The sequence below is a fragment of the Dasypus novemcinctus genome, chromosome 1, assembly GCF_030445035.2.
Source record: "Dasypus novemcinctus isolate mDasNov1 chromosome 1, mDasNov1.1.hap2, whole genome shotgun sequence".
Lineage (NCBI taxonomy): Eukaryota > Metazoa > Chordata > Mammalia > Cingulata > Dasypodidae > Dasypus > Dasypus novemcinctus.
In genome coordinates, this window is record NC_080673.1 from 207,775,721 (window position 1) to 207,796,480 (window position 20,760).

Here is a 20,760-nt window from a genome sequence, read left to right on the forward strand (position 1 = left end):
CGCTACTGCTCTGCCGTGGGACGCTCATGAGCCCCAGCAACCTTTTCCCTTGCCTCCTCCTTTCGCCCCTTTGTGCCCTTCTCCTCGCTTCCCTCCTCTGGCAGGTAAGGACTCCCGTCCACTGGACTCTCATCCATCCCTGGGACCGCTAATCGCCCGGGGCAGGACTCTTGCCATCCGACCCTTTCAGGCCGGACTCGCGTCCCCCTCTAGCTGAGGTGCGGACTCTCGCCGTCTGATTCTAGGAACCGGACTCTTCGCGTCTGCCCTCTGGGCTGGACTACAGCACGTCTTCCCCCTTCCCCTAGTCCTTACCTATCTCTGCTCCCGGCATGGGGTCCTCCCTTTCCCGTAGCCTCTATGGCTCCGCTCCGCCCGGTTCCGCCGCCCCCGCTTGTCTTTCCAGAAAACGCCTCACAACCATTCTGGATCCCAGGCCGAAACATCAAACCTGCCACCGCAGCTGAAACTAGGGAGGAGGAAGCGCCACCGCCTGAAGGCCCTACAGCGTCGGGAACCCCACAAAATGCCTCCCAGCCACTCTGGATCCCCGGGAGAAACATCAAATCCGCCACCGGCCGGCAGCAGGTCCCAACGATGGATGATGAGAGCACTCGCCCATCGGATGGAGAGGCTGAACGTGGCCGCGGATCCAGTTCATGACACCCTCCTCCTTGGACAGCTAGTACAACTTGCTGTCCACACCTTGGCTTCAAACAAGAAACCTAAAAATCTACGCTCTCTTCTACTTTTCATGTTAGCCCTGTTCCCCTCCGCGTCCTCCCCCCCCCAACGTCGAGAGCCCCGGCATATTAAAAACAAAGGGGGAGATGTGGGAGGAGGGGCACCCGGCTTGCCTCAGTGGCAAACAGTGTGGCAAGAGGTGACACCGCCTCTGCCCACTGGGCCTAGACAAGGTGACCACGCCTGACTAGGCCTTTGCTGCTAACGGCTAGCCGGCACCGCCCTCCCCCTTCCTATCTCCCGCCTAGCCCAGCTCTCACTTCCCCTCCCCCCTCCCTTAAACCTAATCTCTTAGTACGCTGTTTGCCCAGCAACAGCTTACAACCACCTATCAGCTTAGTAACAGTGTCAGCCTATCAAGAGTTAGCACATACTCTACTGGCCATTCACTAGCCCAATGCCAGAACATTGCCTTATATGGAAACAGCATTTGCCCTAGCCAATCAGAACCTGCCACACCACTCCCCAATCCTATAAATCTGCATCCCCTTCCACAATAAACCAGACTTGTGCCATCAGCCTGTCTCCGCGACTTCTTCCTGGGTCGTGTGCCCTCCACGCCTTCGGAGCCCCCGAGGGAAGCCTCAGCGGCTGTACGAGGCTTTCTTCCCCACGCCAGGGACCCCTCTCGTCCCACAACGGGACCCCGCTCGTCCCATAACAGGGACCCCGCCCCTCCTCCCACAAAAGAGGACTCCTATCTCACTCCCCATACAAGAATCAACTCAAAATGAATCAAAGACCTAAATATAAGAGCCAGGGCCATAAAACTACTAGAAGAAAATGTAGGGAGACATCCTCAAGGTCTTGTGGTAGGTGGTGGTTTCTTGGACCTTACACTGAAAGCATGTGCAACAAAAGAAAAAAAAGAGATAAATGAGACCTCTTCAAAATTAAACACTTTTGCATCTCACTGTACTTTGTCAAAAAGGTAGAAAGGCAGCCAACTGAATGGGAGAAAATAGTTGGAAAACACATGTCCGATAAGGGTTTAATATCCATGATTTATGAAGAGATGTTATAACTCCACAATAAAATGACAAATGAGCCAATTTAAAAATGGGCAAAAGACTTGAATAGACATTTGTCCAAAGAAGAAATACAAATGACAAAGAAACACGTGAAAAAATGCTCAGCATCACTAACGAATAGGGAAATGCAAATCAAAACTACAATGAGGTATCATTTCACACCTATCGGAATGGCCACTCTTAAAAAGACAGAGAACTACAAGTGCTGGAGAGGATGTGGAAAGATAGGAACATTTATTCACTGTTGGTGGGAATGCAGCCACTGTGGAAGACAAAAGAAGTTGAATATAGATTTGAATATAGATTTGCCACATGACCCTGCAATTTTGCTAATGGGTATATACCCAGAAGAACTGAGAGCAGTCAAACAAATAGACATCTGCACCCCTATGCTCACGGTGGCATTATTCACAATTGCCAAAAGTTGGAAAGAACCCAGGTGTCCAGCAACCAATGAATGGATAAACAAACGGTGGTGTATTCACACGATGGAATATTATGCAGCTGTAAGGAGAAATGAAGTCATAAATTATATGACAACATGGATGAACCTGGAGGGACATTATGTTGGGCGAAGCAAGCGAGACATAAAAGGGCAAGTATTGTATGACTGTGTATGAACCACATATATAAATTTGGTTTATATACTTGAATTGTATAATTCAAAAAAGAAATTTATATGTATTCAGTTCATCTGACAAGTGTATGTTTTTATTAACTGTATTTTCATTTTAATTATTGTTTAAATTTCCAATTATTAAATGTATAAAGTTTAAAAAAGATGTAAAAGGGGAAAAAACAACTTAAAAAAAGAAATCTCAGCTGGCAATTTTTCTTTTTCAGCATCTAATTACACCATACAACTGTCTTCTCACCTTGGTGGTTTCTGATGAGAAATCCACACCACGTCTTACTGGGCATCCATTGTATGTGATGGTTTGTTTCTTCCTTGCTGCTCTCAGAGTTTTCTCTTTATCTTTGACATTTGATATCCTGAGCAGTATGTGTCTTGGAGTAGGTCTATACAGATTTATTCTGATTGGGGTACACTGTGCTTCTTGGACATGTGAATTCATTTCTTTCATGAGAGTTGGGAAAATTTCAGCCATTATTTCCTTAAATATTTTTTCTGCCTCTTTTCCCGTCTTTTTTCCTTCAGGAACTCTCATGACACATGTGTTGTTTTGCTTCATGTTATCGTGCAACTCCCTTAGCCCCTGCTTGATTTTTTCCCCATTCTTTTCTCTGTTATTCTCTCTTCCATTTCAGCTGTTGTTTTCTGTATCACCTTTTCTTTCTTCTATCATTTTGAGCCTGCTATTGTATGTTTCTAATGTGTTCGTGATCTCACCTATTGTGTTTTTCATTCCCATGAGCTCTCATTTTTCTATTCAGGTTTTCAAATTCTTCCTTTTGCTCACTGTGTCTTCTTGGTGTTTCGTGTTTTTAAAAAGATTTAATTATTTATTTCTCCCCACCCTCTTGTTGTCTTTCACTTGCTGTCTGTTCTTGTCTTCCTTGTTTCTTTAGCAGGCACCGGGAGCTGAACCTGGGACCTCTGATGTGGGAGGGAGGTGCCTAACTGCTTGAGCCACCTCCGCTCCCTGCTTTGTTGTGTCTCTCATCACCTTTTTTCCTCCTCGTGTCTCTTGTTGCAACATCTTGTCATGTTAGCTCACCACGCCTGCCCATCACGTCAGCGCTCTGTCTTCTTTAGGAGGCTGGGGGCATCCTCTGCCCCCAGCTTTGTTGTGTCTCTCATTATGTTTTTTCTTCTTGTTTCTCTTGTTGTGTCAGCTTGCTGCACCTGCCCATCATGCTAGTTCACTGTCTTCTTTAGGAGGCACTGGCATCTGACCAGAGACCTCCCATGTGGTAGGCGGGAGCCTGGTCGCCCGAGCCACAGCTGCCTCCCTTCTTGGTATCTTTTATCTCTTTAGCCATATTGTCATTCAATTCCTTAATTTTCATTGATCAGTTGCCTCAAATCCCGTATCTTATCTGGGACACTGATATATCCCCTTCCTTGGTCCATTTCTTCCATTTTCCTAGTATACTTGTAATTTTTTGCTGATGTCTAGGCATCTAATTATGTCGGTGAGCTTATGCTGATGCTCAGTTTCTCTCTTTAATAGGGATTTAGTGGCTGGAGGCTGTATGTTGCCATTCCTTGATTCTTGTTTCAACGCGTTCTTGGGCTTTAGGATTGGCCCTGTTAGTTGCTCAAATATGGGCTGTGGACCCAGTGATCTGCTGCAGCCCAGCTTCCAAGGGCCTGGTGGACGCTGGCTGGAAAGGCTGGAAAAAGCCCCTCTTATTTACTTTTAGTTTCCTCTCATGCACTTCCTCGGTCCCACAGCAGAGGGTGCTCTTCAACAGCCCTCTCAGCCCCCTCCCTTTTCCCACGTAGGAGCTAATTCCACTCCCCTCCGTGTCCTCAACCACCAGTTCTCATCTGTTGGGAAGGTGACTGAGAGGGTCGCAAGCGGGCTCCCCAGGCAAGCAATGGCACAGTCCCTCGCCGCCCGGAAGGGCTCGTGGACCCAATTTCTTGGCCAAAAACTGAATCTGCCTTAGGCTGTGTCCCTCTCTCTCTCCTGTTTCCTGGGGAGATGTCTGTCTATAGCTGCTGGCCCAAGGCCAGAGAATTAAAACTGCATATAGAGTGGGAGAAAAGTGCTGGTGGCTGCAGCTGCAATTACTCACGGCCTTGTCATCGAGACTTTTCCCCTCTGTGCCCCTCTCTCTTGAGGGTGGTGTCCAGTCTTCTCCTGGTGTCATATACCCTAGAACATTTCTTTCCAGGCCACTTCTGCATGTCCTCTAGCTATTTTTCTGGAAGAGAAGAGAGTCCTGTGTATTACTAATCCACCATCTTGTCCTAAGTCCTGTTGCTGGGTTTTCTCAAACCCCAGGGTCTCAGGGAATGCAGAAATTGGTGTCCCCTTCCCCTTCTCTCCCTCCCCCCCCCCCCATTGTCCATTGTTGCAAAGGGGCTCATGCAGATGGGCTAGGCACTGCCTGGCCGCGGGGCCCATTTCTGGCAGGAATCCTGCAGCATCACCAGGGGCGGCCTTGGTTCTCACCCCCTCCACAAGGTCTCCTTCCCTGCCCCTCGATGGCTTGGGGCAGGGTCGTGGAAAGCTCCCTGGTCCATGTCAGCTACTAGACCTACCTTTGGTCTAAAAAGGCCCGTCCTGTCCGCTCTGGCTTAAGCCTCACCCCGGGAGGGACTGGGATGGGGAAGAGGGTCAAGCACTGTCCTTCCTTAGCCCCCTTTGCCTCCTGGCGGGTGGGTGCAAAGGGAGGCAGTCTTCCTGGGCTGCCTGCAGCCAGAGGCCCTGGTGGGTGTGAGTTTAGGTCACTGTGCATTCAGTGCCAATGGTGCTTGCCCTGGAGTTTGGATGCAGCCATTTGCACCAAAATGTCCAGCATCATGCAGGGTCTCCTCCCAGCGGGTTGGGGCTCAAGTCCGCCCCAGGTCACACCACCGGGTGGTCTTCCTTTAGGGAGGCCCAGGCTAGGTTTCTCCAGCTGGGCTGGGCAATGGCTGGTGAGTTTGGGATCAGCAGTGCCCGAGTTGTGGATCCCGCTGAACTGCTCTCAGTCCTGCACGGAGCTCAAGGGGCCTGCTGCAGGGAACAAGACAGACTAGAAGGGTCAGGGCAAGGAGGAGGGCAAGCCTTGTGGGTAGAAGGGCCGACAGGGGCTAAGGCTGGCAGTGGGATCTAGGGTGGCCAGTCCTGGTGTCCCTGGCCTGGTCACACAGGCCTGTGTGAGTGGACATGGCGGGGAAAGACTTCCAGCAGCAAAAGAGGGCTGGAGGTTCACTGGGCTCCAGGCCCCCACATTTCTTCCAGCCTGCACCCCCTGGGTCACCTCAATGGATCCCTCTACGACTCCTGGGTATGTGATCTCCATTTACGAAGGGGGGTGGGGCTGTGGGGTCACGGACTGCTAGAAGGCTGCCCGGTCTCCCGGCCTGGAGCGGGCAGGGCTGGCTGCCAGGCTGGGAGGGGAAGCGGCCGTCCTTCGCCTGGGGGCCCGGGTTCCACTCTCAACTCCAGAAGGCCTAGGCCTCGCCACTCCAGGGCACGGCCCAAGCAGGAAAGCGGCGCCCTCGCCCCGCCCGGGTACCCGGGGAGGACTGCGCAGGCCACAGACAGCCCGAGGGCGTGGCGCACAGAGAAGGATCTGGCCGCTGGGCCGCCACCCCGCGGGCAGGGCCGCGGTTCAGAACGAAAGCGCGCTCGGAGAAGGCCCACAGGGCTGAGGACCCGGGGTCCAGCCCCCACCTGACGCTTTTCCCAGAACGTCCCAGGAGCAATCGGCTGAGCGTACAAGGTTGCAGGACCGCCCGCTGCCGCGCGGGCGAGAACGGGAAACCACCGCGCAGGCGCCAAGGCCGTGGCGTGCTCCAAGACTACGAAACCCAAGATGCAGCGCGCCCAGGCCCCACCCTCAGCCGACCAGCTTGTCCCGAAGCACGCCGGGAGCGGTCACACGAGAGCGGCCATGGTCCAGGCCGCACCGGTGCACGCCGGGAGTTGTAGTTCTACGGCAGACGCGAGCCCGGCCACCAGCCTTAGTCGGCCGGGCCGCCCCGGGGCACGCCGGGAGTTGTAGTTCTACGGCAGACACGAGCCCGGCCACCCTCCTTAACCGGCCAGACTGCCCCGGGACACGCCGGGACATGTAGTTCTACGTCAGATACGGGCCAGGCCGCCCGGGTACGCACGGGGCCCCGTCGTTCGTCGCCAGGCGTGATCCATCTAGAGCCCCCTGGTGCACGCGAGGCCCCGCTCTCCGAGCGAAGGCGTGGGCTCCCGGGCCCGGCCGCCCGGTGCACGCCGGGGGCTGTAGTCCGCGCCCCTGGCGCGGGCGAGGCCCAGTGGGAACGGCCTCCCGCCGCCCCGCCCCGCGCCCGCCGGACGCCTGTGCCGGGACATGGCCGCCTGTGCCGGGTCCTTGGGCTGAGCGCCCGCCGCCCGCCGCCGCCCGCCCCGCCGCGCGAACGCGCGGGCCCGGCCGCCCGGCCGCCCGAGGCGCCGCCCTGCGGGCGAGGAGCCGCCGCCGCCTCAGCTGCAGGCCCGCGGGCCGCCGCCGGGCGCATGGCGTCCATCTTGCTGAGGAGCTGCCGGGGGCGCGCCCGCCTCCCGAGGGGTAAGCGGCCGGCCCGGGCGCCGCGGCCCAGCCCGCGAGGGGCGCACGGCGGGCACCGGGGCGCGCGCGGGCGCCCGCTGCGCCGCGGACGAGAGCGGGCCGCGCCGCCGCCCTCTCCGTCCCCCGGTGACCTCGGGTGCCCCGGCGGCAGACCCGGCCGGCTCTGCTCCGCCGCGTCCGCACGTGGGGGCGGCCCTGCCCGGGGGGCACGGGACTCCAGGTGGCCTGGGCGGGTGGCAGGATCCTTGGGACCTGCTGAGGTCGGTGCCGACTACCCCGATCTCGTTAGGGGGCTTGGGGCGCCGCCGCCTGGGGTCGGGTCCTGTGGGGAGAGGCCAGGGGTCTGGCTGCGGACCCTGACGGCGAGGCCAGGAGGCGAGGGGGCGCGGCTAACCGCCTAGGGGTGCGCACGCGGAGCCCTTGGACCTGCTGGGAGGGCATCGCCAAGGTCGGCGACCGCAGTAGGAGGCCGCACCTGCCGGACTCCAGGGCCGCAGCCTGGCCCCAGCGGGCCAGGGGCAGCCGCTTCCGGCCCCCGCAGCCCCGCCCAGGCCCTGCGGTGACCCCGGGCAGCCCCGCATCACACCTCGGGCCTCTTCAGGGGTTAACCTACTAGTTCCGGCATAAACGCGGGCGTGCTCTCTCTCTCAAAACTTACCTTGACATAACTTTTTACAAATTTAGTTTGTGGGCTGACTTGGGGAGCACCAAAATCTTTACAGGAACGTGGTATGTATTTCATGTGTGTCACCCTACAGAGTGTTCCTATTACGCTTTAAACTGGTTCTTTCAGGTTTCATAGGCAGACAGTTCTGTCATCTGCAAAGGACAACTGACACTCTTCCTCATTTCCCACATCTGTTGTATCAGAGAGGTTAGGGGTGCCATAAAAGAGAGCCAAATACTAGTGTGTCCTTGGCTTCCTGATTTAACTGGTGTTTTAGTTGCTGGGCTGCTGAAAGCACCATACCCGAGATGGGTTGGTTATTACAATGGAGATTTATTATCTTACGAGCTTACAGTTTTGAGGCTGAGGAAAATGTCCACATCAAGGCATCCTCAGCAGGGCTCTCTCCCTAAAGGCTGCTGCTGGCCATCCTGGACTCCTCTTCACGTGGCAGCATCTGCTCATCTCCCGCTTCTTTTGGGTTTCCTGGCTTTCAGTCTCTGGTTTCCACGGCTTGCACCCTCTCTTTCTCTCTGTGTTGAACCCTCTTTTAAAGGACTCCAATAAGAGGATTAAGACCCCCCCCAGGCCACAACTTAATTGAGGTAGCCCCATCAAAAAGTCCTACAGCAGTGGACACCCACAGAAATGGACTGACTTTAAGAACATAAATTTCTGGGGTCCGTTCAACTTCAAACCATCACCAGTGACAATGCCTGTAGGTCTCCTTGTTTTGAATATTTAACCTTTCTGAGTTGTTCTTGCTCCTTAAGTTGAGAGACTTCAGGTAAGATCATATAAAGGTGTTTTGCAGTTTGTGAATCCACCAGAAGAAACTCGGTCCTTGTACTTGTCAGCAGTGACAGCAGGTCGCGGTTGAGCCTTTGGGGCTGTGACGAGAAGGGGGCGAGCCGGTTCCACCTCTGGTTCAGCGTCCAGCCTTCCTGTCTGTCATCACAGCGGCCTGTGTGTCTGTCTTGAACCATTAAGGCTGGTGCCCTGTCCATTCACCAGCTCGTTTCTAGAGCGTGTTGATGGCTAGAAATGACCTCATCTTTCGGGTGTCGCTGTCCTTCTGTCATCCCGGGAGCACAGGCATTCCCTCGGGCTGTCCTGAGTCATCCCAGAGGCTGCTGCTGGGAGCTGTCCAGCGGGCTCTCCGGATACCCTGTGCTGGGACCAGAAGGGACCCCAGAGCCTGCATTTGCTAGGTCGTCCTGTGGGCCGGGGCTGGACCTGGGCGCTCCCCAGGCCCTCGGGTGTGAACCCCCCAGCTGCGCATACTCAGGCCCTTGTCTGGGGCGGTGCCTTGTTTTCTTCAGGTTCCCTGAGCGGTCCGGCCCCCAGACCCCAGCGTGCCCTTAGCGCAGTCAGCAGCCCTGTGCGGAGTTTCCCGCCCGTGCCACGTCCTGCTGTCTGCCTCCACCTTGCTGCGTCGCAGTTTCCTTGCTGGTGAAGTGGGGGCGCCCAGGCCAGCGCCTGGCACCCCTGGCACCCCTGCCTTGCCTGTCGTGGCTGCCAGGGGCAGCAGACTGCAGGGCACCGGCCTCCCCTGGAGAGGGCTGTGGGGACAAGGGAAGCAGGCCAGGCACGGAGGGGCGGGGGCAGTCCAGGCAGGTGAGCGCAGGTGCCTGTGCCCAGGTGGGGCATGGCTGGAGGGCCGTGGTAGTTTCGTGAGACGGCTCGGGGCGCGGCAGAGCCGGGTGTGGGGGAAGGCGCAGCCCGAGGACCTGGGCCGGGGGGCCGGGAGTAGAGCTTGGTTGGTTGAAGACTTCCCTGGAAATTGGGAGGCTGACTCGCAGGCCAGGCAGGGGCTTCCCCTCTCCTGCCCTCTCCTCAGCGTCTGTTATAGTTACTGTGCCAGCCTCCATACGTTTGTGTTTTGTTGGTAGAAAGAAAATGCTAAAGCTTTGTTAAAGGACGTTAAAAAGACCTAAGTAAATGCAGAGCTACCTTGTAACTACAGATGTGAAGAGCGAATATTGTGAAGACCTTGGTTCTTCCCAAGTTTACGTGTGTTGGTACGTTCTTCCGGAAAGTCTCGCTGCCCTCCGGCCTGCTGAGGCCGTGTCATAAAGCACGTGGCTGGTTTGCCTCTGGTTTCTGCTGGGTCACCTCTGACCCCTTGGGGTTTCCCGGGATGCGGTGTCTTTAGTCCATCTGTCGAGATGCACTGGGTGGGCATCCTGGCCCGTGGACCTGGAGGGGTGGGGACCGGCCCCCCGGGCATCTCTCCCTGGGCTTCTGCTCGGTGTCCTGCCACTGGACAAAACTCACTGCGAGGCCAGCCCTCTCGGGGGTTTTGCGAGCCGTTCCACCGATACCCAGCCCTGGGCGTGGGCAGCCCTGAGCCTGAGTGTGGCGGCCTGGGCCGGGGTCTCAGGAGGGCGGCCTGAACCTGTGGGGCCTGGCTAGCCCCGGAGCCGCGCACGGAGATGGGCGTATCAGTCCGCCGAAGGGTGCTGATGCGAAACACCAGAATTCTGCTGGCTTTTGTAAAGAGTGTTTATCTGGGGTAGGAGCTTACAGTCACCAGGCCATAAAGCATAAGTTACTTCCCTCACCAAAGTCTATTTGGAGCAAGATGGCTGCCGACGCCTGCGAGGGTTCAGGCTTCCTGGGCTCCTCTCTTCCCAGGGTTCATTTCTCTCTGAGCTCAGGATTCCTCTGTTTTCTCCACGAGGTCCACCATAGACTCTCAGTGAACTATCAGGGTTTCTGCCGTGTCTAAGGAGCCGTCTCTATTCCTCTGTGTTCTTTTCCTGGCTCAGGGTTCCTCCCTTCCTGGGGCTGGCTTCTCTTCCCTCTGTGTGCTGACTTCCTGGGGCTCCAGCTTAAGTCTTCAGCATCAAACTCGAAATCATATCTCCAACATCAAAATCTCTAGCATCAAAAAGCTCCAGTTCTGTTCTTTGCCATGCCTTTTATCTGTGAGTTCCCACCCCAAGGTGGCCCAATCAATGCCCTGATTATAATTTAATCATGGCCAGGTACAGACCAGTTTACAAACATAATCCAGTATCTACTTTTGGAATTCATAACTATATCAAACTGCTGTGGTGGGTGTGCGTGGGGCACTGGTGTCCACCAAATGGCTGCCGATGCAAAGTACCAGAGATGGGTGGGCTTCTATAAAGGGGATTTATTTGGGGTAGAAGCTGACAGTTCCAAGGCTGTGAAAAGTCCAAACCAGACACCGAAAGAGGCGCTTTCTCTCCCCCGGTCAGCTGCCACGTGCTGAAGCAGATGCGTTGAGCTCGGCCTGGTCTCTGCCTTCCCCTCTGGCCTGTGCCGCCTACTGGCGCTGAGCCGAGGGCAGCCAGGCAGGCCCAGCTCACCTCCTTCCTGGCCACCTGGGCCCCTCCGCTCCCGTCCACGTCCGGCTGGGTGCTCTCGGGCAGGTGGCAGGCTGGTCTCCCCCGGACCTGCCGCCTGGGCCCAGCCTCCGCCTCTCGGGGCTTGTTTTCCTGCAGCCCCCTCTCCCGGGGCGGAAGCAGCAGTGCGGCTTCCTTTTTCCTGTGTCTGTCGGCGTGTATCAGACCCCGGGAGGAGAGGGCTCACCCTGGGTGCCACCTCCCTGACTGGTGTCAGCAGCCCTAAGGCCATCCTAAAGCCATCTAACCAGAGGCCGCTCGGCTGAGTCAGAGGGGCCACGCCCAGAGGCTCGTTCTCGCTTACTAATGCCATGACCTCTGGCTGCCGCGGGAGGCCTCCCCTGTGCCCAGCCAGCACCCCACAGGGCCCCGGCATCCTGACCCCGCGGCGCGCTGGGCCTTCGTTTCTCAGCCTTTCCTTGTCGCCTTGACGGCTCGGAGCACGCTCAGGCCACGGGCACCGCTGGTGGGGTTTGCTGGACCTTTGCCTCTTGGGTAGGCTGCAGGCAGGCCGCTGAGGCCAGGTGCCCCTCACAGCCTACCGGGTCCGACATCACAGGCCCCGTCCTGCGCGTACTGCCCCCCACCATCTGGTCAGGGCCCCGCTGGAGAGCGGCCCCACCCCCACCCCATCTGTCTGCCTTCTCTGCCCCCCTTCCCTGCCCTTCCTGCCCTCCCTGCCCTCCCTGCCCCTCCCTGCTCTCCCTGCTCTCCCTACCCTCCCTACCCCCCCTACCCTCTAGCCCTCCCTGCCCCCGTCTGCCCTCCCTGTCCACCGTCCCCTCCCTGCCCTCTAGCCCTCCCTGCACACCCTCCCCTCTCTGCCCTCTAGCCTTCCCTGCCCCTCCCTGCCCTGTCTGCACCTGTGCTTTGGGAGGAGCTGCTATGGGCAGCCTTCGCTTGCAGAGCTGCTGTTGCCGCAGGGCGGGCTGGATTCGCCCGGGCCTGGGCAGGAGAAGGGTGGGTCAGGGTAGGTCCCGGGCTTTGCCAGAATGCGGGGGTGGCAGTGCCATTTGTCCCCAGGAGAGACTTGGGAAGGGGCAGGTGGGGAGCCGTCAGACATCAGGTGCCAGCAAGGCCTCCAGGTGGGGGGAGCAGGGGGCGCAGCCCGGGCAGGTCGGGCAGTGGGGGGTGGTGCTCAGGGGGAGAAAGAGCTTAGAAGGAGGGCGGCCACAGACAGTGCTCACAAAGGGGGCGGAGCACAGGTGCCCTGAGCAGCACCCAGGCGGAGGCCGGCAGTGCCAGGGACAGCCCTGTGGGGGCTGGAGCACCGGGACAGCAAAGGCAGGACCCCCAGAGGTGAGGTTTCGCTTCTCACCTGCAGGCTTTAGGCTGGGAGGGGGGACTGCGCCACAGGAGGGGACACCAGGGGCCCCAGATGGAGCCTGTGCCATGGCCGCCTCTCGTGGCTGCTGTTTGGGGAGAAAGAGGCCCAGGCCCTTGGCCAGGGAGATGGGCTCTGTGAGTGCAGAGCCGCGTGCTTTACGGGGTCAGGTACCGCGTAACCTCCGACACGGGGCGTGCGCACAGCCTCTTGGAAGGCTGAGAACCCAGCACTCAGCAGCGCTAGCGTTTCCCAGCTGAGTGGTGGCCGCGGAGAGCCTTCCTCACAGCTGGCCATGGTGCCCTGTGGAGCCCCACACCCGCTGCCTGTGGCAGCCGCTTGTGCCACCCTGACCTCTGGGCGGCGGCCTACTCTCGTCTCCCCAGTCTGCAGCCGAGCCCGGCGCCCTGAGCAGAAGGGAACGGGGCTGACGGCAAGGACGACCCGATCCTGAAGTGCTGTGTGCTCTCTTTGGGGTCATCTTCTGGTTCGCACGCTCTTGCCCCCATCCCCGTGGCCATTTGGGCCGGGCCTTGCTCGGAGGGGCTGTCTGGATTGGCACTGGAAGTGTGGGCACCCTGGCCCGCTCCCTGGGAGGCACGTGCCCCAGTGGAAGCGCAGCGGCCTGGCCTCGCCAGCGGCCCTCGGCTTCCTCGTGCTGGCCCCCTTTCCCTAGAGCCACCCCAAGACGCTTCCCTTCCTTGTTGGGACTGACTCTTGGCTTAGCTACACCCCGAGACCGCCAGCACTCACAGGCCTCTGGAACCTGCAGCTGGGGAGGCCGCGGGGGAGCCAGGCGCAGGGGCCGCGTGGGGGTGGCCTGGTGCTTGGCCTGGCGCTGACCGGGGCTCTGCTTCTCTCGTAGGTAGCCTGGGCCCCAGCGCTTGTCTCGGCTGCACCAGCACCCTGGGCTTGGCGAGCCACGCGTAAGTAAAAGCACACGTCTGTCTGCAGATGTTGGAGAGGATCGTCTCACCCTGGATTTTGAGGGAAACTATTCCTACTTTCCCCTCTTTAGAAAACAAAGGAGCCCTCGAATCCCAGCCCCGTCAGGGAGTGCTGGCGACTTGGTGCACGCTGTCCTGGTCTTCTTCTCACAGATCTGGTTTTGTCTGTCTTTTTGCCTCCAGTTTTAGTTTATTATTTTAGTTGTGGCCTTTTTGTTTTGAAATAATTTCAACAGTTACAGAACAGTTGCAAAAATAATGCAAGCCGCGTGCGAGAACGCCAGCACTCCCCTCCGGTACTCAGCTCCTGCGCGGCGCGCGTTTGCCACCTTGGCCCCTGCCCCCCACCCCGAAGCGGGCTGCACACGCCGCCCCCCCCAAGCACGTCCATCTGCGCTTTCGACAAACCAGGATTCTAACTCACGCAGCCACGCAAAGTACAGTTTCCAAGGTCAGGACATGAGAATCCACGTGAGGCCTGCGGGCTGTCCCTGTGTTCTCCTCTCCCTAAGAGCGCTGGGCCTGTTTCTAGGTGCCGTTGTGGTTGCGTTCTCCCTCTAGTTTGGTGCCCTTTTCCTGCTTCCATACAATTGCCATTTTAGCGACTTTTCATTTATTCCTGCAAAAAGTAGTTGGCCATGCCAGGCGTGTGCAGCTGCTGGGCCCTGTCTGTGAGCAGAGGCCATCGCCGCAGGGGGGGACCCCCTGTGCCCATCCACACTTGCTGGGTGCGAGCAGGGGCTGCCCCCATGCCTACTTGGGGACACGCAGTGGGCGCTGTGCTCCTCGGCCTTCCCTCATGATGCCAGGAAATGAGCAGGTTGCCACAGCCGTGGGGGCCGGGGAGAGGGCACCACGCCCCTGCCGTCCACTCAGGACCCCCTGCCCTCCCCATGGCCTTTCTCCTGACCCCCCGCGCCCTCTCCTGGGATCCAGGCCTGTGCCCACCCCAGAGCTCTCTGAGCAACTCCTTCCTTCACCTCCAGGGACCCCTGAGTGCTCCTAAGCGAGACAGACAGAGGGACCCCGAGTGCTTGTGAGCGAGACAGACAGAGGGACCCCGAGTGCTCCTGTGAGAGACAGACAGAGGGACCCCAAGTGCTCCTGTGATAGACAGACAGAGGGACCCCGAGTGCTCCTGAGCGAGACAGACAGAGGGACCCCGAGTGCTCCTGTGAGAGACAGAAAGACGGACCCCGACTTCTCCTGAGCGAGACAGACAGAGGGACCCCGACTTCTCCTGAGCAAAACAGACAGGGACCCTGAGTGCTCCTGAGCGAGACAGACAGAGGGACCCTGAGTGCTCCAGAGCGAGACAGACAGAGGGACCCTGAGTGCTCCAGAGCGAGACAGACAGAGGGACCCTGAGTGCTCCTGTGAGAGACAGACAGAGGGACCCCTAGCGCTCCTGTGAGAGACAGAGGGACCCCGAGTGCTCCTGTGAGAGACAGACAGAGGGACCCCGAGTGCTCCTGTGAGAGACAGACAGAGGGACCCTGAGTGCTCCTGAGCGAGACAGACAGAGGGACCCTGAGTGCTCCAGAGCGAGACAGACAGAGGGACCCTGAGTGCTCCTGTGAGAGACAGACAGAGGGACCCCTAGCGCTCCTGTGAGAGACAGACAGAGGGACCCCGAGTGCTCCTGTGAGAGACAGAGGGACCCTGAGTGCTCCAGAGCGAGACAGACAGAGGGACCCTGAGTGCTCCTGTGAGAGACAGACAGAGGGACCCCTAGCGCTCCTGTGAGAGACAGAGGGACCCCGAGTGCTCCTGTGAGAGACAGACAGAGGGACCCCGAGTGCTCCTGTGAAAGACAGACAGAGGGACCCCGAGTGCTCCTGAGCGAGACAGACAGAGGGACCCCGAGTGCTCCTGTGAGAGACACACAGAGGGACCCCGAGTGCTCCTATGATAGACAGACAGAGGGACCCCTAGCGCTCCTGTGAGAGACAGACAGAGGGACCCCGAGTGCTCCTGTGATAGACAGACAGAGGGACCCCGAGTGCTCCTGTGACAGACAGACAGAGGGACCCCGAGTGCTCCTGTGAGAGACAGACAGAGGGACCCCGAGTGCTCCTGAGCGAGACAGACAGAGGGACCCCGAGTGCTCCTGTGAGAGACAGACAGAGGGACCCCGAGTGCTCCTGTGAGAGACAGACAGAGGGACCCCGAGTGCTCCTGTGAGAGACAGAGGGACCCCGAGTGCTCCTGTGAGAGACAGAGGGACCCTGAGTGCTCCTGTGAGAGACAGACAGAGGGACCCCGAGTGCTCCTGTGAGAGACAGACAGAGGGACCCCGAGTGCTCCTGAGCGAGACAGACAGAGGGACCCCGAGTGCTCCTGAGCGAGACAGACAGAGGGACCCTGAGTGCTCCTGTGAGAGACAGACAGAGGGACCCCGAGTGCTCCTGTGAGAGACAGACAGAGGGACCCCGAGTGCTCCTGAGCGAGACAGACAGAGGGACCCTGAGTGCTCCTGTGAGAGACAGACAGAGGGACCCCGAGTGCTCCTGTGAGAGACAGAGGGACCCCGAGTGCTCTGAGCGAGACAGACAGAGGGACCCCGAGTGCTCCTGTGAGAGACAGACAGAGGGACCCTGAGTGCTCCTGAGCGAGACAGACAGAGGGACCCCGAGTGCTCCTGAGCGAGACAGACAGAGGGACCCCGAGTGCTCCTGTGAGAGACAGAGGGACCCCGAGTGCTCCTGTGAGAGACAGAGGGACCCCGAGTGCTCCTGTGAGAGACAGAGGGACCCCGAGTGCTCCTGAGACAGACAGAGGGACCCCTAGCGCTCCTGTGAGAGACAGACAGAGGGACCCCGAGCGCTCCTGTGATAGACAGACAGAGGGACCCCTAGCGCTCCTGTGAGAGACAGACAGAGGGACCCCGAGTGCTCCTGTGATAGACAGACAGAGGGACCCTGAGTGCTCCTGTGAGAGACAGACAGAGGGACCCCGAGTGCTCCTGTGAGAGACAGACAGAGGGACCCCGAGTGCTCCTGTGATAGACAGACAGAGGGACCCCTAGCGCTCCTGTAAGAGACAGACAGAGGGACCCCGAGTGCTCCTGTGATAGACAGACAGAGGGACCCCTAGCGCTCCTGTGAGAGACAGACAGAGGGACCCCGAGTGCTCCTGTGAGAGACAGACAGAGGGACCCCGAGTGCTCCTGTGAGAGACAGACAGAGGGACCCCGAGTGCTCCTGTGAGAGACAGAGGGACCCCGAGTGCTCCTGAGCGAGACAGACAGAGGGACCCCGAGTGCTCCTGAGCGAGACAGACAGAGGGACCCCGAGTGCTCCTGAGCGAGACAGACAGAGGGACCCTGAGTGCTCCTGTGAGAGACAGACAGAGGGACCCCGAGTGCTCCTGTGAGAGACAGACAGAGGGACCCCGAGTGCTCCTGTGAGAGACAGACAGAGGGACCCTGAGTGCTCCTGTGAGAGACAGACAGAGGGACCCCGAGTGCTCCTGAGCGAGACAGACAGAGGGACCCTGAGTGCTCCTGTGAGAGACAGACAGAGGGACCCCGAGTGCTCCTGAGCGAGACAGACAGAGGGACCCTGAGTGCTCCTGTGAGAGACAGACAGAGGGACCCCGAGTGCTCCTGTGAGAGACAGACAGAGGGACCCCGAGTGCTCCTGAGCGAGACAGACAGAGGGACCCCGAGTGCTCCTGAGCGAGACAGACAGAGGGACCCCGAGTGCTCCTGTGAGAGACAGAGGGACCCCGAGTGCTCCTGAGCGAGACAGACAGAGGGACCCCGAGTGCTCCTGAGCGAGACAGACAGAGGGACCCTGAGTGCTCCTGAGCGAGACAGACAGAGGGACCCCGAGTGCTCCTGAGCGAGACAGAGGGACCCTGAGTGCTCCTGTGAGAGACAGACAGAGGGACCCCGAGTGCTCCTGTGAGAGACAGACAGAGGGACCCCGAGTGCTCCTGTGAGAGACAGAGGGACCCCGAGTGCTCCTGTGAGAGACAGACAGAGGGACCCCGAGTGCTCCTGTGAGAGACAGAGGGACCCCGAGTGCTCCTGAGCGAGACAGACAGAGGGACCCCGAGTGCTCCTGAGCGAGACAGACAGAGGGACCCTGAGTGCTCCTGTGAGAGACAGACAGAGGGACCCCGAGTGCTCCTGAGCGAAACAGACAGAGGGACCCCGAGTGCTCCTGTGAGAGACAGAGGGACCCCGAGTGCTCCTGTGAGAGACAGAGGGACCCCGAGTGCTCCTGTGAGAGACAGACAGAGGGACCCCGAGTGCTCCTGTGAGAGACAGACAGAGGGATCCCGGGTACTCCTGAACGACAGGTCGGTGCCACTGCCAGCCAGGTGTCCACCAGGGAAAGAGGCAGGCAGTGGGAGGGGGAGAACAGATGCACCCCCGGCCGGGTCCTGCCCCCCACCGTGGGCTCCCAGTCTGGGGGTCCCCTCTCCTCCCAGCTGAGGCTCCCATCTGGCGGCTGTACAGCTTCTCCAGGCATTGCTTCCCGGGGCACATTTAATGCCCTAAACTGACTGGGAAACCTGCTATTATAAAAGAAAGAGCACTCACCTGGCTGGTCGGGGGTGCCCAGGCGGCCACCGTGGGCTCCCCGCTGCCTGCGCCCCCTTGCTTGTGCCCCCCCTTGCCTGTGGCCCCCCTTGCGTGCACCCCCCCTCCCCAACAGCCTCTGCAGACCTCCCATAACGCCCAGTGCTGGTTTAGGCTTTGCTCTTTTTTTTTAGGAGGTACCAGGGATTGAACCTGGGACCTTGCCCCTGGGAAGCAGGTGCTCAGCCACCAAGCTGCACCTGCCCCCTGGGCTTTGCTCTTCATTTAGGGGCCTTTTCTGCCCTGGAATGTGCTTTGTGATGATGCGGGCCGTGACGGGGGGCTCGGCACAGCGTGCCGCTTGCCGGCGTGTGCTCTGCTGGATCTCAACAAGTGGAGGCAAGGAGGCCCCCAACCTCGAGGCCGGGGCGGGGCCGCAGGGCGGTCCCTGCTGGAGCACACCTCGCCTGGCTCCCGGGCCCCGCTCGGCTCAGGGGTGTTGCGGGCAATCCCGGCTGTGCCGCCCCCTCCTCTTCAAGGGGGCATCTGCATGCCCTTGGCGCTCAGCCACCACACTGATTCCACTTGGATGTGCACGTGGCTTTTCCAGACCTTTGGTTTTCTTGTCTGTTTATTCTTCTAGGTAGACTTTTTTTTTCCTCTCCCCTCCCCTCCCCCCCCACCCTGGTTGTCTGTTCTCTGTGTCTATTTGCTACATGTTCTTCTTTGTCCGCTTCTGTTGTTGTCAGCGGCACGGGAATCTGTGTTTCTTTTTCTTGCGTCATCTTGTTGCGTCAGCTCACCATGTGTGTGGCACCATTCCTTGGCAGACTGCACTTTCTTTCGCGCTGGGCGGCTCTCCTTATGGGCGCACGTGGGGCTCCCCTGTGTGGGGGACATTCCTGCGTGGCAGGGCACTCCTTGTGCACATTGGCACTGCGCATGGGTGAGCTGCACACGGGTCAAGGAGACCTGGGGTTTGAACTGCAGACCTCCCATGTGGTAGGCAGACGCCCTAACCACTGGGCCAAGTCTGCTTCCCTAGGTAGACTTTTGAGTTGTTTCAGACCCATAAAAACCTTCTTGGAATTATAACTGCTGGTCGTTAGACCTATATGATAATTTGAGAATGTTGGTTTTTTAAAGTAATTTGTGTCTTTCCACGTGTCAGTTGCTTTCATTACTAAGACCTTTCCTGTCCTCACAGAACAAGCTGTGCCATCCTCTCTTGGACCATCTGCTCTCTGAAGCAACACTGGTTGATACATTTGGGGGTGCTATATAGCTGCTTTTTTGATGATCTTTCCTAAGTGATTATTGCTGCTATGTCAGTTCCTAATTTGTATATATTTTTTTGTGTTTGGCCATTTCACACACAGATCTCTTACAACTTTTTAATTTATTTTTTAAAATTGAGGTAAAATATATACAACATAAAAATTGTCCTAGGTAAACAGTTCTGTGACATTAAGCACTTGACAGTATTGTGTAACTTTGATCGCTATTTCCAGAGCATTTTCATCATCCCAGACCAGGCCTCCTGCTCCCTGGCGGTGAGTCTGTCTGCCCCTCCACTCCTGCCCGCCACGGTCCTGCCCCTGTCCCTCAGCCTCTGCTTGTTCTAGGTTTTGCACTTGAGAGAAACCACACGATACGCGGCCTTTTGTGCCTGACTTATTTCACTCAAAATGATCTACCACAGCATCTGGCTCGGTTTCCCAGCTGCTGTGAGAAACATCACAAGCAGATTGGTTTATTGGCTTAGGAAATCCAGAATTTTGGAGTCAAAAAGGCGATGCTTTCTCCCCCAAAGACCGTGGCACCCTGGGGCCGTGGCAGCCACGTCAGCCCTGGGCTTCCCCCCACGCAGCGCGTCCTCGCCGTGGCCTGCTGGGTCCAGCTCCTTCCAGCCTCGGCCCCCACGGCCTTCTCTCCACGAAGCCACCAGCGGGGCGGACGCCGTGCTCACTCCGTGGGTGCCCCTCAGCCAGAACCAGCTCCTTCAGACAGTCCTGTTCAGGGGTTCACACCCTCTGGGATGGGCTGATTGAGAACAGGAGAGCATGCTGTTTCTGGTTTTTTTAATTTCCCCGAGGCACATGACTCAACCTGCCCCAGCATCCAATAAAATTGTGTTTTTTAAATTTTGATCGCAATAAAAAAACTTGAGTCATACAAACAAGTATTTGCAAGCAGTAGCCGCATGCGGTAATTTCTAGCTTGATTGTGCGGCCTGGTCTGGTCTGGTCTGCACTTAAACTGCTCCAGACCCCGAGGGGTAGGCGAGTGGGCTCTTCCCCTAGATGGCATCACCCACGTCGACCGACAGCTGGTGGCATTGTCACAGCTCTACAGGCAGAGAGGAAGCACCCACAGCTGTGCCTGATGGTGAAGTGGAAATGCAGCAGGGTCACCTGTGCGGGGGCGCTCCTGTCCCGCAGTGCCCATGCGCGTGCAGCACGCGGGGTTGACGGCAGGCCAATTCCTGGCCCCTGGAGGTGGGCTCTGCTCGGGGACGCTGGAGCGTGCACCCAGGGGGGCCTCTCCCCTCTTGCAGGTGCTGGCGGGGGAGAACGGCCTCCTCCCGGCCATCATGGCTCTTTCCACAGTGTCCTTTCCTTCGCTCCGTCTTGTTCCTGGCGTGTCCCTGCTCAGCCTCCTGCTCATTGAGGTGACGGGGTCGTGTCTGCCCAGCAGGTGGTAGGGGCTCCTCTGCACTGTCCCTCGGTCCGCGGCTTCACTGCCCTGGTCCAGGCGCCTGCACCGCCAGCTGCGCTGCCCCTCAAGCGCGCTGTGAGGCTGGAGGCCATCGCTTTGGACCCCTGAGGGTGTGCCCCCGGCTGGCCTCGGTCACTGTTCTTCCGAAGGCAGAGTGACACACACGTGCGCGGTGGGGTCTCCTCAGGCCGTCTGTTTTTGTGGAGGTTTCTCATCCTCTGAGTGTTTTCCCTCCACTTGAAAAGTGGTTTTATCCAAAAG

At 58.5% G+C, this 20,760-nt stretch overlaps 1 protein-coding gene across 3 annotated transcripts in view; it reads left to right on the top strand.

The window, feature by feature from the left end:
• Window positions 1-6,334: 6,334 nt before the first annotated feature.
• Window positions 6,335-20,760, top strand: part of LETM1 (leucine zipper and EF-hand containing transmembrane protein 1) — a 64,814-nt gene continuing 50,388 nt past the window's right edge. For 2 of the 3 annotated variants that reach the window (XM_058301568.1, XM_058301570.2), the window contains exons 1-2: window positions 6,649-6,938; window positions 13,169-13,229. In XM_058301568.1, coding sequence (XP_058157551.1) covers window positions 6,887-6,938; window positions 13,169-13,229 — 113 coding nt within the window. In that variant the 5' untranslated portion in view covers window positions 6,649-6,886. Of the gene's footprint in view, window positions 6,506-6,648; window positions 6,939-13,168; window positions 13,230-20,760 lie in introns of those variants that run through there. The other variant, XM_071217581.1, reaches the window with a different exon arrangement.